This window comes from Eptatretus burgeri, chromosome 6, assembly GCF_056783735.1.
Source record: "Eptatretus burgeri isolate ZD-2024b chromosome 6, Ebu_testis_v1, whole genome shotgun sequence".
In the NCBI taxonomy this organism is placed as follows: domain Eukaryota; kingdom Metazoa; phylum Chordata; class Myxini; order Myxiniformes; family Myxinidae; genus Eptatretus; species Eptatretus burgeri.
Window position 1 is genome coordinate 41,495,265 of NC_140966.1, and position 18,931 is coordinate 41,514,195.

At 45.3% G+C, this 18,931-nt stretch overlaps 2 protein-coding genes across 3 annotated transcripts in view; one reads left to right on the forward strand and one right to left on the reverse strand.

The window, feature by feature from the left end:
• The window catches only part of LOC147024621 (uncharacterized), a 69,285-nt gene that overhangs the window by 45,073 nt on the left and 5,281 nt on the right, over positions 1 to 18,931 (forward strand). Inside the window, exons 6-7 of the transcript XR_015059102.1 lie at positions 5,792 to 5,956; positions 6,773 to 7,029. The gene's annotated coding sequence lies outside the window, so the exon portion shown is untranslated. The remainder of the gene's footprint in view (positions 1 to 5,791; positions 5,957 to 6,772; positions 7,030 to 18,931) is intronic.
• Positions 1 to 18,931, reverse strand: part of PLPPR4 (phospholipid phosphatase related 4) — a 122,956-nt gene that overhangs the window by 27,808 nt on the left and 76,217 nt on the right. For both annotated transcript variants that reach the window (XM_085884693.1, XM_085884692.1), the window contains 2 exons: positions 6,366 to 6,423; positions 5,789 to 5,962 (listed from right to left, as the gene is read on the reverse strand). In XM_085884693.1, coding sequence (XP_085740819.1) covers positions 5,789 to 5,962; positions 6,366 to 6,423 — 232 coding nt within the window. The remainder of the gene's footprint in view (positions 1 to 5,788; positions 5,963 to 6,365; positions 6,424 to 18,931) is intronic.

Consider the following 18,931-nt stretch of genomic DNA (forward strand, 5'->3'; position numbering starts at 1 on the left):
CTTCTCTTCAAGCTCGATTGGAACGTTTTGTTTGTGCCATGTATGATGCTACATCTGGAGATGCTTCAGTCAACGAGTTTCGGTACAAACTATTTTGTGCAAAGAAAGGTGAGAAAGAGTCCTACCAGTTACCGCCATGTGCAGATCATCTTGGAAAACATGCACGGCGAGCAAATTACACTGAACAACAAATTTCAAAAATTTTTTTTTACTGGAGATGTGTAAAGTGATGACGACTAATTTGGGAACGCTGATTTCAAAAATCATAACCGTTTTGCTGTATCACGTCAGGATTTTCAGGAACAGAAATATTCCCATTGCCTAGAAGTCAGGATTTCAATGAAATTTACATATGTCTTTAACATGTCTATTTCGTACAATTGTTGTTAACTTGTGTTATATTTCTTTCTTTCAGATAAAGATGAGTAGGCGTTCCTGTACCAATCATCCTGACAACTTCTGTTATGTCTGTGGTCGGTATACCAAAAAAGATCAACAGCGAAGTATATCTACAGCAGTGAAAATGAAGGCCGCCTACTTTCACTACTTCGGGTGTAAGGTGGGGGACCAAGAACAGAGCTGGGCACCACACATCTGCTGCACAAGCTGTCACACAACCTTGACTCAGTGGTTGGTAGGCAAGCGCGCGAGCATGCCATTTGCGGTGCCCATGATATGGCGTGAGCCGCAGAATCATCATGATGATTATTATTTCTGCTGCACAAGCATCGCCGGCTTCAACAAGAAGACTAAAGGTCACATCAAGTACGCTGACTGCGTCTCTGCTCGTAAACCTGTGCCTCATGATGACGAGAACCCCGTTCCAACACCTCCAGCTGATCAGAACATAGCTGTAAGCAGTGGTGAAGAGGATGGTGATGATAAACCTTTTGAACCCGACACTCAAGAATCACACCTTCTGAACCAGGGAGACTTAAATGATCTTGTAAGAGATCTCTCGCTGTCAAAGGCGAAGGCAGAGCTGCTTGGATCAAGGCTGCAGCAGTGGAATCTACTTGAACCTAACACCAAGATATCCTTGTTCAGAGCACGTCACAGAGACATGGCTGAGTTCTTTGAGATGGAAGACACGATGACATTCTGCAGTGACATCAACGGTCTGTTGAAAGAACTTGGGTGTGATCACGATCCTGCAGACTGGCGCCTCTTCATCGCCCCGTGGAAGAACAGCTTGAAGGCTGTTTTGCTCCACAATGGCAACGAGAAACCATCAGTCCCACTGGCTCACGCGTTCGGCATGACAGAGACCTATGAGACTATGCGGCAGCTGCTTGATTCCATCAAGTACAATGACTTCAACTGGCACATCTGCGGAGACTTGAAAGTGGTGGCGCTTTTGTTAGGGCTGCAGTCAGGCTACACGGAATACATGTGCTTCCTTTGTCTCTGGGATAGCAGAGACGACAAGAATCACTGGACGAAGAAAGATTGGGAAGAGCGAAAAGAGCATGTACCTGGTCGACACAACGTGAAGCATGTTGCCCTTGTCGACCCAGCCAAGGTTTTCCTTCCACCAATCCACATAAAGCTCGGCTTGATGAAAAGTTTTGTACGGGCAATGGATCTGAATGGGCGTGGGTTTTTATACCTCAAGGAAAAGTTTGGCAACACCTTGTCGGAGGCCAAGATCAAGGCTGGTGTCTTTGTTGGACCGCAAATCCGACAGATTATGAAGGACGAAACTTTTCCGACAACTCTAAACCCCAAAGAGCTGGCAGCGTGGAGGAGCTTCAAAGCTGTGACGGACAACTTCTTGGGGAACGAGCGCGCGGACAACTATGAAGAAATAGTGCAGCAGCTGCTGGAGTCCTTCAGGAAACTTGGCTCCAGGATGTCCCTGAAAATCCATTTCCTACACCAGCACCTGAACTTCTTCCCTGACAACTTGGGAGCAGTCTCGGACGAGCACGGCGAGCGATTCCACCAAGAGATTTCACTCATGGAGACTCGTTACCAAGGGCGGCACAACCCGAACATGATGGGCGATTTCTGCTGGTTCCTGCATCGTGAAACTGACACAGAGCAGCACAAACGCAAAGCCAAATGCCTCAAGCATTTTTAATTTCATTCTCGTGGAGTTTTTCTGTAATTTCTATAATTTTGAAGCATTCATGATGAAATACATGAATAAATGAATTTTTGTAAATTTCATTGAAATCCTGACTTCTCGGCAATGGGAATATTTCTGTTACTGAAAATCCTGACGTGATACAGCAAAACGGTTATGATTTTTGAAATCAGCGTACCCAAATTAGTCTAAAACTTTACACATCTCCAGTAAAAAACTTTTGTTGTTCAGTGTTATCAAACCGCAATTTGGAGACAGAGTTTGATGAACGATCCCAAGACGCCCAATTCTGCAGGCTATGGCTGGAAATTCGTTGGCGATGGTGATGACAGACACTTAGCCCTAGACTGAATGGATGGTGCACCGGCCCCCGACGCTGTTCTTGAGATGCTGTCCTGCAAATGTCGGAAGTCCTGTCGAGTTCCTCGATGTCCCTGTGCTGCAAATGGATTGAAGTGTTCTGACATTTGTAGTTTGAGCCCATGTGAAAACCAACCAATGAACGATGGTGCAGACTGCGAAATGGAGTTGAGCAGTGAAGACGATTATGAAACTGAAAACTATTAGTTCAAATATTCCAAGATTGTGTACTTTCATTATTGTGTTTGAATAACAATCGTAATGTGTTTGGCTTATAACATGCCTTATATTTTATTTCTGTGTTGCTGTTACAGCTGCGACATTTGAAATCTGGACCAAATGATCAACTTGATGTTGAAAGCACATAATTACATATTTTCTATGATAGAATTTGTTTCCTATATATGTAAGGTGTCATTTATTGACAAGGTTCAAATTATATTAAGATGTATTCAAGGTACTGTTATTATAGTGCCTGAGTTGAAGTTTCTAATGTCGTTCTACATGTTGGAAGACACATTTTTTCTAAGTGAAGAAAAACATTTGTTTCGCATCAAGGGGTCCGCAGTATTTCATGTCGGGTGTCTGTGAGTGTTTTTATTTTGTTCTTATGTTTATACGACTATAAACTGTACTACATGAGCTTTCTTTTGATATATAGATTATACACATTAAAGTATATTAACAGTATAAAACGCTCCCAACTCAAATCCCTGGTGTATAAAAATTATCGAAAATCTTCGATTTTGTGCAAGAGGGGGGCCGCGTATTAACAGTGCCATTACATGATATAAGCTACCGATATTTCCTTGCTCTCAAGTGATTTTGATACCCCAGGGGACCCATCTTTACAAAAAACTTGACTAGAACAGGGCACTTTGTTTGGTACCAATGACCAACATTTTGGGCTCGGCCTCATGGACTATTTTCCCGATTTCCAAATTGTATAGTTGGTAAATTTGTGATTAAAAGTTGAAATCTTCTTCTTCTTCTTCTTCTTCTTCCACCTGGAAGTGGACCACCACATCCATACTGTTAGTGGGGCAACTTAGCTAAATATAGCATAGCAATTGTGCATTTTGTGAGGAAAGCACCAAATCTGGTACACTAGTAGCCTATCATATTATGAACAGATTTGGATATTGGGCCATCTCAAATTCAGCCGCTGATGGCTGTGGCAGCCATTTACCACTATCATCAAAAAATTTGAGATGGCCCAATATCCAAATCTGTTCATAATATGTTGGGCTACTAGTGTGCCAAATTTGGTGCTTTCCTCACAAAATGCACAATTGTTATGCTAAGTTGCCCCACTATGTGTGCGGGTTACATCACGGTATGATTTTACTCAAATGGCGAATAATTTTCGACTTTCCACAAATATGCCGAGTTGATGCGTCCTTGGTGCTTGTATAGCAATGCAAACCGAGATGGTTTAATATGACACCAATGGCTGAAACACCCTAAGTTTTCCAGAAATTGGATGAGGTTTGTCTGAAATTCCCGAGTGTGGATCGAGCCTACAAAATGTTTGCTTTCTGTGCTCGGGACGTGTTATAGAGCACTATTATGAAATAACAGAGATGGCTAGATCTTCTGGTTATCTGCCACGATTGAGAGAGGATGTCATCCCCACGATTAAGCAGAAGAAACAGCGAAACTGTAACAACATCTTTACTGAGCCACCTGCACATGTACACAGACAATTTGAGTGGTGAATCAAACACCTGTTGCCATTGACCGGCAGTTTCCACAAGAGTACCTGAAAATAATTTTCTATGAATTATCAACACAAATGTCTACAAATCAAATGAACCACCATCTATTTATAGTGGAGAGAAAGTATGTCTGTGTCATCATCTACTCCTCCAAGAAGATTTCACTTAGGACATTAAAATTTTCAGGGTCCCCCATCTCCCTTCCCTCCACCATCCCCCGACAATACCCACCATCGCACATCCCCAACAGCACTTGGCTCACACAATTTTGTCTCCAATAGTTTCTTCAAAGTCCCATTTGATCACTTTCAACATTTTGAGAACAATCAGTGTTGCTGGTAGTCCATGCAGAGGGGTGGAGTCAAAAGGTCAAATACCAAAAAATGCTATTAAGGGCACATTTTTATACATTTTTAAATGAAACTTTGTATATGCAATGAACATTTGGGGACGCATGAATTATATAACGGCTTTTTTTTTGGATTTGACCTCTGGGTCATGCCCCAAGAAGGGGTGGGGACTTGGGGTCACTGAGATCAAAATGGGAAAAGATTTGCTGTTTGGTCATTCCTGGTGGAACTTTATGCCATCTTTCAACTGATTTTGGTGGGAAGCATGGGTATTTGCGATGACGCGCCATCGAATTCGCTCGAATATAATCTTGTCATAACCAAGACCAAAAAAATTGTTTCATATTTTAGACAAGACTCATGTTTGCAGTTCGGTGATGTTTCCAGCAACCAAGCCAATTTAATAATCCTTTTGATGGTACTTTAGTTCACTTTCTCAACAAGTTTCTTACTGCATAAAATGCAACTCATATCCTTGGTTATAAGATGTGATCGGCTAAGTGGCAGTTTATGGCTGCAAAGTTGTAACTGAATAACAATCATTATGGAACAAACTAGTTATTACACTTTCGAAGGATTTCTTGCAATGAATGAGGAAAACAGTTTTGTAAGCACAACGTTAAAATAGGTATACCGGATATGAGGAGAGTACATATTAAAATGGACAACCTTTCTACTCTACAATGTACGGTATCTGACACCCAATAAAAACTGCCTGCTCTTTGTTATTTGTTGTCATTGTCGTTTTAAATTCACGTTAGTCCTGCAATAATTTTTGGCTCGTGCAATTTTTATTATAACATTAAAAAGGGACACATTTCTGGCAACAGGAAAGTTTGGGCTTGATTGTCAAGTTTTCACTAAATTTTATCTGGCATTTTACATTCCCTTCGCCTTTCCCTTAAAAGCTGCCAATGCTGGAAATTAAGCCAAACATGGTACCTGTGGCTATGTTGTGCATCACAATGAAAGGACTAATGGCAGAGCTTTCAGAGGATATGGAATAAGTTTACAAAAGGTTACAGTTCACGAGCTTTCCATCTGTCACAAAGAAAGAGCCATTACTTATATTGCTCCATGTTTTCAAACAGCCAATTGTTCATGGGCAGGAGTTTTAAGATGTGTCTGTTAAAATTGTGAGTGATAATGATTTGCCAGATACCAGAATCCAGAAAAACATCCATAACTACCAAGTACCACATTTTCAATGGTCTATGCAATGCATGGTACAAAACAAAAACCTAAGAATGTTTACAAAATATTCCACATACCAGGTACCAGGCAATTCCTGCTCCAAGCAAAAAGCCTCCCCAGATGTCCTCAGGATGGCTGCGATATTGGGCGAGCCGGCTTAGGCCACAGATTGCTGCTGAAAGTGCAGTACTCAGGACCAACAGAGGCTTTAAAAGCCTCCCACACCGCATCATCGCTGAATCCAGGTACATCTGTCGGTGGAACCCAGGGTACCTTGAGTATAGATTTATTTTGCCAGCAATAATTTAACCGTTATTCATTGTTCATCAATGCCGTAATGAACGTCTTGTCGTATTTATGGTACACTGCATTGATAAAATGTGTGCGGATAAAGTTTAAATGAAGTTACCTGGTCGTTAGGTAAAGAAATAATCAATTGATAAAGAAGGAAGAGCAACATGGAGATCAATCATTTGTTTGGTGTGAGGAATCATCTGCAGTATATATTGCATTTGCATATGCATCATTTGGTTGCATCACCACTGATGCATTATCTGTGCCATTTCCAGTGAGAATCTTTGAATGTTGTTTCTATACTGTTTGATTGACTCGACTTGGTTATATCTTTGGAACTAAAGTGTTGGTAAAACTCACAGAAAGGTAAACAGCAGAGTAGGCTGCAAGCGTGGCATGCTCAGATGGAAAACTTTTTCTGGAAAAACATCAAATAATAAAATGAAAAACATTCATGTTCAAGATCAAAATCAGAATATCAATAAAGGTTGTTGTTACACACATTGTACTTAAGTGATGCACAGGTTTATTATCATCTGTTTACATTTTTGCACACATTTGTTTATTCCTGTCGAGGTAACCATATCTTTTTTGTTTATTTATTTATTTGTTTTTTTACAGGTGATAAGGTTAATTGGTTCGCTGTTACATGCAGACACATATTGTATCACACATTAGACTTCAGGTGACCTTGGGGGAAGTGACAACTTCTTGTTCCACTTTTGGTGCTGCAGACACATCATGTGACGTCACTTTTCTCTCCACAGTCAGCGGGGCAATTAGAGAGATCCTCACCTCTCTCCCACATGAGATGTTAGCACATGGGATTGGTCGGTGCTCTATCCTCGAAAATCGAAATGCTGATGGTCAAGCGAGCAAACAACAACTACCATCTTAAAGTCTTCAGTACGACCCGGCCGGAGTAGGAATCGAACTGACTTTCCGGACTTGGAGTGGATGCTCCAACTGCAATGCAATCAGGTCTTCCAGGTCTTACTCAGAAGAGTGAAACACGTGACTCCAGGTATGCATTTTCACCAATCATGTACTTCCAATCATGGCTGCCTCCCCAGAAATTATTGCGAAATGAACGAAATGTTTAATGGCATATCTTTTCATGGAAAGGTGGAAAGAGAGCAAAAAAAATTAATTATCAGATGTTGTCATTGTCAGTTTTTGAAAGTTTTTTGTTCCACTTTAAATGTATGTGCTTTGATGATATTCATGAACTACATTTTATATAGTTAAACAAATTATATTGTATAATGAAACAGTATAAGGGTCTTTCAAGGATGATACGGACTTTTTAATTCAAGAACAACAAAAGGTATAGAGGGCTTTTTGAAACTTCACTTGTTTCTCAAGGGATTCCCCTGCTACACGTATACATTTGTCCCAATGACATGGTCGCAACTTCTATAGACAATTCAGAGACGTCTCCACAGACATTCCTGGATGTATTTGACGTTTTCATCACCCACAAACTTGGTGCCCACCAATGTGTCCTTTGAGTGGCAGAAAGATATTAAAATCACAAAGTGGCAGGTCTGGACTCGAAAGGGCTGGACTCTATATTCCCAAACACATCTCTACCGGTGTCGCAGTGGTCACGTCTGGGTAGACATTATTATGTGGTTGTCACGCCCTGATTCACGTTGAACAGCATTCCTGGCGAACGTCTGCATAATTATGGCTTTATAAGCATTTGCATAACAAATCATTGTAATGGTGCATTGATGGTTTTCCCACGCTCAGGAAATTCTGCACGAATTCAACCATTAAGTGTTAAAACGTAATTGCCATCAGTTTGCGACTGATGGCTGAACTTTGATTTTATTTTGCTGGTGTGGACAAAGGATGTCTCCACCCCATGATAGTTCTCTTCGACTCAGATAGGAAATGAGGGACTAAGATGTGTTACATGCCAAATTAATCTTCGATATACACTCTCCGCCATTAAAAAACAAAACAAACTAGCCTCCGTTGAAGACAAAGTCTTCGATATCCCCCGCCATAGTAAATGAGGACAAGTAGCAAAAGGCACCAGTTCAATTTATTCTTGATGTGTGTACCAAATTTCATAAAGAAATAGTTGATAGTTTTGCAACTATGCTCTGGAAACAAAGGTTAACCTCAATTATTTCTTAATACTCAACTTGTTTCCATGGAAAGTGACAGAATTTTTTGGGGGGGAAATGTCTAAATATCAAAAGGCACCAGTTCACCACTTGCTTAATATGTGTACCAAATTTCGTAAATAAATGTTGAGGGGCTTTGTAGTTAAGCTCCGGAAACGAAATGGGAAGGACGTGCGGATGGACGGACGGACGGAACCCATTTCTATATCCCCCGCCAACTTCGTTAGTTGGCGGGGGATAAAAAAACAACGAGCACGTGATTGTTGTTGGGGGGCTCGCTGGATGGCCGAGAGGTACGCACACCCACCTCTAAGCTAAGCCTGCGTTCGCATCTTGGACCAGCTACAAACCGTCATCCTGGTGTTTCACGGACAGGGTGATTCATAAATGTGTGTACCTCCCTCGGATGGACGTTAAGCGGGTGTTCCGTCTGCCGGAGTTATAGTTAATTGGTGGATGTTAAAGATCCCACTGTGTCCTTCACACCAGCACCATAACCCCCCCCCCCCCCTCAGAAAATTCAAAAAATTCCTGCTCCAACCAAGCGTGTACTCCTGTCACAAGGGAATGAAGGTCAAAAAAGGGTCAACGTCAACCCCCCTTTGCACCAGGGGGGCCACTATGCCCCTTAGCTGTGTATGTGGAGTAGTAGTACTAGTAGTAGTCGAAGAAGATTGTTGTTGATGTGAATGATTTATGGGACACAGCTCAGGTGCAAACATCTGACAGAGATAAATGTTGAGTAATTATTTGTCCATTTTCGGTGTGACCGAATCACATAATGCTGCATTGTGGCAAATATTTTCACAAAAGGGATCCAATGTGTAAGTAACAATCAAAATACAAAATATGTCCACCTCCGGCAGTTAATGAGATCTTGTAGCAATATTTGTTGCCTACCCTTCAACAACATGGTGTAGGAATAATCTTTTATGTATGATTAAGCTCCTGATCATGGTCATTCAAACAAGAAATGCTCTTCTCAATGTCAAAGTTAATGTCTTGAATCCCCTCGCCTGCCATGTCACCAGATTGAAATCCAATTGAATATCTCTGGGATATCATTGATCGTTGGTTCAAACCTTTCCAAGACAGCCACATATCCTTGATGAACTGGAACAGGAGCTGATTCAGGCATGGAACGCCATTCCCCATGCTCAGATTTGAATGCTCATATGGCCTAATGTGATGATCGTGCATTGTAGTGTGAGTGTCAGATTGCCACTGATACGGATCAAGTTAGTATAAAAGGTTTAAACAATACCACCCCACATCATGAAACTTCCACCTCCAAAATTTTCTGGTTCCTGGACACAGAGTAGGAAATATCGTTCTTTTCATCTTCTGCAGACCCATGCATGGCCATCGTTACTTTCAAGAAAAAAACCTGGATTCATCACTGAACATAACACTTGCCCATTGCTTCCCTGTCCATCAGATATGTGATTTGACCACTGCAAGTGTGCTTCAATATGTCACGTTGCAAGTCTTGCATGCTGAACAGGACGATGAGTACGGACCCCCCTCATCAAGGAGATTCCTCAAGAGTGTTGACACATATCCTTCAAGGACCAGGAAGTGGGTTTACAGGACTCTGGGCAGTTTGCAACCAATTGCATAGATGAGTCATGTGGATGTATTGGTTCTGAGCGCTAGTCGTTATTCGAGGATGTTCACTTCTTGGCACATTTCTTGTTGATCCAGTGGCTTGATAACATCTTCTGAGGTCAGAAACAGTTCCTCTCCTCACCTCCTCAAAGAGTCTTTCAACATGGTTAATGGAAGACCCTGCTTGAAGGTGTCCAATGATTCGATTCCTCTTATTTTCTGACTGACGTGACATTGTAATGGATTGTTACCCTCACCGAAGGAGAGGGTATTGTATTTGGGTCGATTTGTTTGTTTGTTTGTCTGTTTGTTGGGTCGCCGAAATAGGTGACCCTTATTGTCAGTAATTCTGTCTGTTTGTTTGGATGTTTGATTGGATGTTTGTTCGTTTGTCATCAGCATAATTGGTAGTAAACGTGGGCGGATTTAACCAAACTCGGGTGGTAGGTACATCGTATGACCGAGTGCTTTGGAAATTGTGATGGTTGCTAGGGACGCTTTGGTTCCCTAGCAACAACCGAAAAACCTTCAAAATCGGTACCGTTCACGCGAAATCAATTCCGAAAGCCATTATCCCACGTAGGGTTATGAAATTTGGCACGAATGATCTACAGGTGATGCTCTATCAAATATATTCCGGTTTTTGTGATATATGGAATACTTTACCCACAGCGCCCCCTACAATTAGGGTATGCGCGAAAATTGAAGGCCCCCTAGCGACCAGGTGAGTGCATCGATACGAATGAAACTTTGCAGGTTCATGGTACTCAGTGAGTACTACAACTTTGCCTCAGGACATATTGACCGATTTCGCTTAGGTCAGGGGTCAAAGGTCAATTAGTGCAAAAATCTATAATATGCGAGAGCTGGAGGTGCCTTTGCGCCAAATGCTACTCCTCCTCGGGTTATGGTCGGATGGTCATGAAAATTCACACTAATCGTCTGGAATACATTGTGCACAAACTATTGAGCCGGATTTTCGATTTAGATCTTTGTTCACCCACAGCACCCCCTCGAACTTTGGGGATTTCCGATTTCAAACCGCATTTTCGGTACTTTTCATTCAAATGGATACAGAGTAGTTATCAGAAGATGGAACTGGATGAGATTTGATATGCATAATCTTAACGTGATTCCCTATCCGCGATATGACATCCATTTTGCTCTATATCTTATAGTTTCCATGCTCGGCGAACCATCGCCGCCTACCGGCTTGTTTGTTTGTTTGTTTGTCCGCACAGAACTTTAGTGTTTTTCTCCACAACCACTTGTCAGATTGAGACGAAATTTTCACCATAGGAGCGGCTTCTCGTGTACAATGTTGTATGATAATTTTGATGTCATCGGTCACATGGTGTGGTAGCCATGTTGGAAAAACAGAAAAACTTTCGACCTCTGTATCTCTGAAACCACACCAAGGAAAAATTGAAACTTGGCACATGGAAAGTATACCTTATGGGGATTAAGTTTGATTTTTATGATGGCATCAGTGCTTTCGTTATGACGTCATAATTCCATATGTAGAACACTACATATGATCAGTATGAAAATTTTTGAGGGTCATCTGGAAAAAAAATAGTCCACAGAAAAAAAATTTGATGATGTCATCAGTCACGTGATTCGGCAGATATATATATATATATATATATATATATATATATATATATATATATATATATATGTATATATATATATATATATATATATATATATATATATATATATATATATATATATACACAGTAGACTCGGTGTAAGTCGGCAGCGTGTAACTCATCACTTCGCCTAAGTCGGCAGCGTCAAAAAGTCCCGAATTTATCTCATGTTAAATCCCTTTGAATAAAGGGTCATCCCTCTGTAAGTCGTCATCTCTAAGTCGTCACTTCGTCTAAGTCGTCAGATGTTGTCCATTCCCACATAATGGAAACTCAAGTAAATTACCACTCCTAACTCGTCACACGGAACTGCTGCCTCATGAGAAGCCCGATTTCATGGAATCGTGATGCTCGCTCATTGGTGTACACCGCCAGTGATAGGCTATTTATAACTGCGTACACACGTTGATCGCACTGCAGGCAGGACAATGGCGACTAAGCGTAAGCTTACAACTAAAACCTACCAAGAAAAATACGACATTATCCAGTTTTGTGAGGCAAATCCACTGATGAAGGAAACAGACATAGCTGAGAAGTTGGACATCAAACGGCAGACATTAAACGATATCTTGAAGAATAAAGGCAAGATATTTGGACAAGTGGAGAAGATCGTGAGGCCGGTGGTAAGTGTGAAATGCGTGAAATGTGTGTCCTTTGAAGATGTCGATGACGCGCTCATCATCTGGTTTCGGCAAATGTCGGCTCAGCCAAATATTCGGTTTCGGCCGATTCGGCCGATACTGTCTTTCGGTGGAGGATTGCCCAGCCAACATCATGGAATACAATGACCGGTTTGAATCCTTTCTCATGCACCAGATGCCCAAGAGTTTGAGGCATTCAAACATAACGGATTACTTCGCGAAGAAGTAAAGGATCGATCGAGCTTAGTGTTGAAGTCCGATCATGGTTTTATATAGGCTTGTTTTGTACATTACCGCACTCACTTACACATAGGCATTGAGTGGTAATCATCACCACGATTACTGTGTGTCATGTAATTTGTCACCATACCATCACCGATGGTATACGAATTGTCTTACAGAGTTGTTCATTATCTTTACTTTTGATAAACTGATTCATGAATTCCATCTTTGCTTGATCACTTTCCAACTCACCAACTCACCCCCACCTATGCCCCGAGGATTGTGTTTTCCTTTTGGTACAATAGCCGGCTCTCACATATGTGTCCAGGCCACGCGCGACTTCATCCTTCACCCCACAGTCATCATGAATGTTCGCATACACGTAAGTCGTCACATTTCTAAGTCGTCACTTTTTTCTTGGTCCCGATGGTGACGACTTACGCCTCGTCTACTGTATATATATATATATATATATATATATATATATATATATATATATATATATATATATATGTATATATATATATGTATATATATATATGTATATATATATATGTATATATATGTATGTATATATATGTATGTATATATATATATGTATATATATATATATATGTATATATATATATATATGTATATATATATATATGTATATATATATATATATATATATATATATATATATATATATATATATATATATATATATATATATATATATATATATGTATATATATATATATATATATATATATATATATATATATATATATATATATATATATATATATGTATATATATATATATATATATATATATATATATATATATATGTATATATATATATGTATATATATATATATGTATATATATATATGTATATATATATATATATATATTGTTGCGGTATTCGTGCCCGCCGGCGTGCTGACGGCCACGTAACTCGAATCGCGGCACGTCGCCCACCGGACGGACAATCCAGTCGTGACCCTCTCGGACTAACGCCGGGAACCAGTCACGGGTGGACCTTTCGGTCTCACCGCGATCGAGCCAATCAGCCCCCGCGTGGGATAGGGTTGCTCGCCAAATTCGACCTACCTAAGTACCCACGCGGAGGGTAGACAGGGCGATCGCACCTCGCCGCAGGTCGACTTCGGACACGGGCCACTTAAGCGACCCGTTCCGTACTATCAGAATAACCGAGCGGTGTTATCGTCGACCTCGACGGTTCGATTAATTATCGGGCGTATTCAGCCCACTACCAACCCTTTACGTGAAGCAAGATGGGGATTCAATAGAGGAAAAGACGAAGCGAAGCGGGAAACAGTTCAACACAAAGCACATTTATTCGCGGCACACGGGAGCACACATATACAATTCCACCAAATGCACACAGAAAAGACACAATGCAATTTACACAAAAAACAAATGTAAAAGCGAAAACACAATGCAGAGCTAATACCGACTACCGAGCACACGGCAACACTTATACAATTCTACTTCACAGACGGCGCCGACAACACATACCCAAAACCAAGGAAAAGAATACCCTCAAGGATGAGGCGGGCCTGAGGCCGAGACCGGGTCGCGCCTACCCGTCTGGTGATGAGACGCTTAGCGGCGATGGCGCCTCAACTCCGCGGGCCTCGCGGACAGTGTCTGGTAGAGGGTGGGAAAGGGGCCCCCTTGGTCGCACTATCTCAGTGCGGGGGGAAACAGGAGGGGGTTGCTGATGCTCGGGGTATAGAGGATTTTTATTATCCCGCGACGAGCGTCTCCACCTCGGCCAGGTCGCGCTGTCGGCCTCCCTGGGGTGCAGCTCCCGACGCGAGCACCCCCTCGTCTGGTGTCGCTGCCTTTCCACAGCTCCGTCCCCTCCGTTCCGACTCCAACGCACACGACGACCAGCTCCTTCTTGCCAACTCCACCGCCCGTGAAGTCTTGACTCTCTGTTTCCGACTCTCCTACTCTCCGCCTCTCCGCCTCTGGACTCTGGACTCTACTCTCTCCGCCTCTCGACTCTCCTACTCTCCGCCTCTGGACTCTCCTACTCTCCGCCTCTGGACTCTCCTACTCTCCGCCTCTGGACTCTCTGGACTGACGAACACGGTCCTTTTATCAGCCCCGTAGCCCTCCCTTCGACCTTTCACCTCGCTCCCCATTGGCCCGAGAAAAAGTGGGCGTGAAGGCTTTTTGATCCATAAATTTGCATATATCGATCGCCCTGGGGGCGGGGCCAATTCGCCCCTCGCTCACCGATTGGACGGCAAAAAGTGGGCGTGTGTCGTTTTTGATCCGTTTTTGAAGCACAAAATCCGTGATTTTGTACACGCTGTTCGGCGCGCGCCCTGCACGAGTCCAACACTGGCACCCACAGCGGGGCAAGAACGGTGGCGATGCGACGGTTGCGAGGTGTGACGGGAAGGTCGTGGCGGTTGTGGTGAAGCGGCGTTGTGGTTGGTGGTTGATGTTGTGGTTGTGGTGGTAATCATGGCGGTTGGTCCAAAATAAAGATAGCAAAAGAAAAACGGCTATCCTGAAGAGTCGCAGCACGCATAAATGACATGTATTCCCACTAGACAACGGGTTTGGGCCTAACTACACATGTACTTACCGAGATACCTCACCGAAGGGACCTGAATGGTGGTTTGCGAATTTGGTAACCACAACACTACCCCCTCCCCTTTTTACAGACTCGTCCCGAGTCGTCAAATTTTCGTGTGCCATCATGTGTAGTTTTCCCCTAGTACATTTTACCTACGGATCCCTGAGTGCGACATTCATGGTATTCGTGTCCCCAAAATAAATAACCTGAGGGCTGCGTAACTATCTAAACAAACTCACTCACACGGACGACTTAAATAAAATTGCCGGCGCTAAGACATACATGCCGGGGGCGCACTCATATTTACAGTACATCTTAACCTTAACTTACAAATTTTACACTAAACCATGGCCCAGGATCACTGAACTCTGCAAAAGAAAAGCAGTCAGCAGGGAGCCAGGCTGCCCGCATGCAGTCTCTGGCTCAAAACAATGCAGGTGACAGGGAACGTGGCTGGCTGCTCACACGCAGTCCAAGGCCTTCCCTTTTGAACTGAACGCAGTGAACCACAACGGTGCATGGGCTGCACAAACGCAGTCTCCGTGCCAGCTCAAGTGGCACACGCAATGAGCACAACGAATGGATGGGTGAACAGAAACACGGTGCACGGGCCGCCACTGCAGGCCCGTGTTGTGGCTGCCAACAGGGCAGTTCTTGCGGCTTGCAAACTGTTGCCTTGCGGATCCTGGCGCACATGGCAATGAACAGGGGGGGGGGGGGCAAAGCAAAAATTGAACGGGGCTGGTGAACCTGGGCAGTGGGCATGGCATGGCAAAGGTGAGCAGGCAAACACAGCCCGCAGAAGAAGGCCGCTGCAGGCAAACACAGCCGGCAGATGAACTGGCCGGCACAGGCCTTGCAGAAAAACAGCCAGCAGATGAACTGGCCGGCACAGGCCTTGCAGCAACACAACAGCTGCCGATGAAGTGGGCTGGCACAGGCCTTGAAGAAAAACACGGCCAGCCGATGAAGTTGGCCAGCTCTTGCCGTTCAGTGGAGGTTGGTGGAGGGAGTGCGGTGGTGTTGGCCACTTGGAGGGCGGGCTCGGACCTACCTACCTGTCTCCCTCCCAACCTATCGCCTTTGCCTGTCACTGTACATACCCACTCCCTTAATTTGTCAAACCCCAATTTAGCCCCAACTTAATTTTTTTTTGTTGTTTTTATTTTTACTCCCCCACTATAAATCGTCCCCTAACCCCCTTTATCGTCCTTGTTCGGCTAACCTATTCTGTCACCTAGCCTACTCCCAACCCCTACGTTCCCTTCCCAGAGGGGAATAAGGGAGAGCTAACGTCCTGTGCCGAGGCCCAACGAAGCCTCAGAATGGCCTCCCCAGAGTTCGGCGATCTAACCCAAAGTGGGTCCAGCGGCCCACAACGAGAGCGAGGGGATGGATGGTGCGGAGGGGTACATCTCCTAATCTACCCTAACCATTTAACTGTTAAACTACCCCGGGGCTTTCAACAAGCGCCTCTTGCTTAAACTATTGGTTCTATAAACCCAGATTCCCGTCGCCTGTGTTGGTGTCCTTACAATTTCGGGCCTCGCCCCCCAATTTTCTCTCCGTGCCCTCACACGGTCTCCTGGCTGGGACACGTGGCTCCCTTTGGCAGGCACGACCCTCTGCCGAATCTCCCGCTATGGCACCCCCGGCACTACACTGCCTCCGAGCCTACCAGCTCCCTAACACCGGGGAGTGCCCCCATGGCACCTCCCCTGAAACGCACACGTGGCAGGCCGGCCTCCCGGGCCCCTTTCCGAGGGTCACCCGTGCCCACAACACTGCCCACGCGGCTAATGGCGCCCCGGGCCCCCGCACCAAGCAGGCGCACCCGTGCCCACTACTCTATCCCGGCCCCCCATGGGCCCTTGGCCTACCGCGGCCGACTAGCCTGGTGCCTGGGGTACCCACTCAGCGATACTCACCTTTCGCAGCCACGCTCCCAAGCCCGTCAACAGGGCTCCTGCACCCCTCCAAATGGGTTTCGAGCCTACACTCCCACCAACAACAAAACGACCTCCATTTTTCAATTTGACTAACCCAGCTAACTCACTTTACTCTGACCCCGGGGTCCCTTGGGCGGGAGTCACTCCTCCCCCCAATCACTCATCGCACCATGCATTCCCCATTCGCTCCATTCACACAGACCCGCTGGCCTCACTCACTCATCATGTACTCGCCTCACAACTCTTCAATACACACACCGCTGAACTCTGCCATCCTTCTAACTGCACCCCCTAACTAACTCGTGCTCCCACGTCGTCCCTTAAACTACAGCACGTTCCTTTTAACACTACGTAGCTAAACTACGTCCCCTCTACACATTCACAATTCTGTCACTGTCTCCAAAATAATCCCATTTTATTTCCCAACCTAAATCTGGCTAAATCCCTCTAACTAATCCATTCCACGGACTCCATGAGGACTTACCCCTGCCCCATGAAGTCGGTCTAACTAAGCTAACCCTTCCCCCTAACTAGTTTCCATCCTGTGCCCAGGTAAGGGGGTCTTTCACCCCTTGCCCAGGAATCCTGTGCACCCGAAAGTGAGGCTTGCCTTTTTTTTTTTTTTTTTTTTCCATGCGCAGCACCTGCGCGGCAACTCGCGCACTTTACACCTGCCTGTGACGTCATGCAGCTGCACGTGTTCCTCGTCCCTCCTTGGACGGTACCATCCGGCAGAGATATCCCTCCTGCCGGATTCCAACCCCACGTGCAGCCATGGCGTCACCGTGCGCATAAAAAAAAACACAAGCCCCACGTCTCGAGGGGTTCCCCACGCGAACACATGTGCTTTGCCCGTTGGAGCTTAACACACACGATCGCGTGGAGAACCCGTCCGGTCCAAATCCGTTTACCTGCCTAAACTTTGTCCGTCCGCGGGATCGGCAAATCCACCGCGTGCGTTTCGGGACCGGGACTTCACTCTCGCAAGCGAGCATGTGGCGGTCTCGTGCGTTGCACAGCACGAACCGCGTGCTCACTGCTGGGTGAACCCGGCACGGTCCCCGAAACAACCACAGCCGCTACTCGGCTTTCTTTCCTCTGTCGCCTTCGTCGTCGCCATTCGACCCACGCACACCTGCGTGTTACGACGCACACAGTCCACTCCATCACATTCACACCGGGAGACGCGGCTGCGTGCTCCCGCATGCCCACCGACATCTCCCTTACATACCGCTCTCTCACACACACGGTCTCCCTTGCATACGGCCGTTCACTCACGCGTGCCTCACTACTCACACAAACCATACTACTCACACACGCGGGGGAACTCATCCGCGGTGCCTCATCCACACACCGTCCCTCACTCATACACGCGGGGGCACTCAACCGCGGGGCCTCACTCACACACCGTGCCTCACTCACACACGCGAGGGCACTCACCCGCGGTGCCTCACTCACACACCGTGCCTCACTCACACACGCGAGGGCACTCACCCGCGGTGCCTCATTCACACACACGGCGACACTCACACACGGTGCCTCATCCACACACGGCGTGCTGGGAAGCACGCACTCTGGCACCATCGCCACCACACCACTCACACACGGGGTCGCTTCCACACACGGGGACGCACTCACACCTTGCACCACACACACAGGGACAACCACACTGGGGGATTCGTGTCCCCACAAGGGTCTCCGGGGCCTCTATACCCCCCAAGCTCTCCGTGCACCCGTTCGCAGCACTCGTCCCCTCAACCTCGCAAAGCACGACCGAACTCACCTGGTCGTGACTCGCCTCAAGGGGGCATACTCCCTCCCCTCGTTCCTGGAGGAGGCCATCCCGGTGCTCGTGCTCGCACTGGGTCCCTACACAGTCCGCCAGCTCACCCCCATTGTCCTCCACTACCTCCGTGTGTGTGTGCGCGTCACTTACCCCGTCTTCATCGTGTTTATTGGTCTCTGCTTCTTTCTGGCGTCTTTCCCTTATCTTTATGTAGGTCAACCTTGCTTTCTCTTTAAGTCGCTCCCGTCCTTCCCTGTTTTTCACTCCTTGCTCTTTCACGATCTCCGCGTACCTCATCCTTGCTCTCCGTATTAATTGTTCT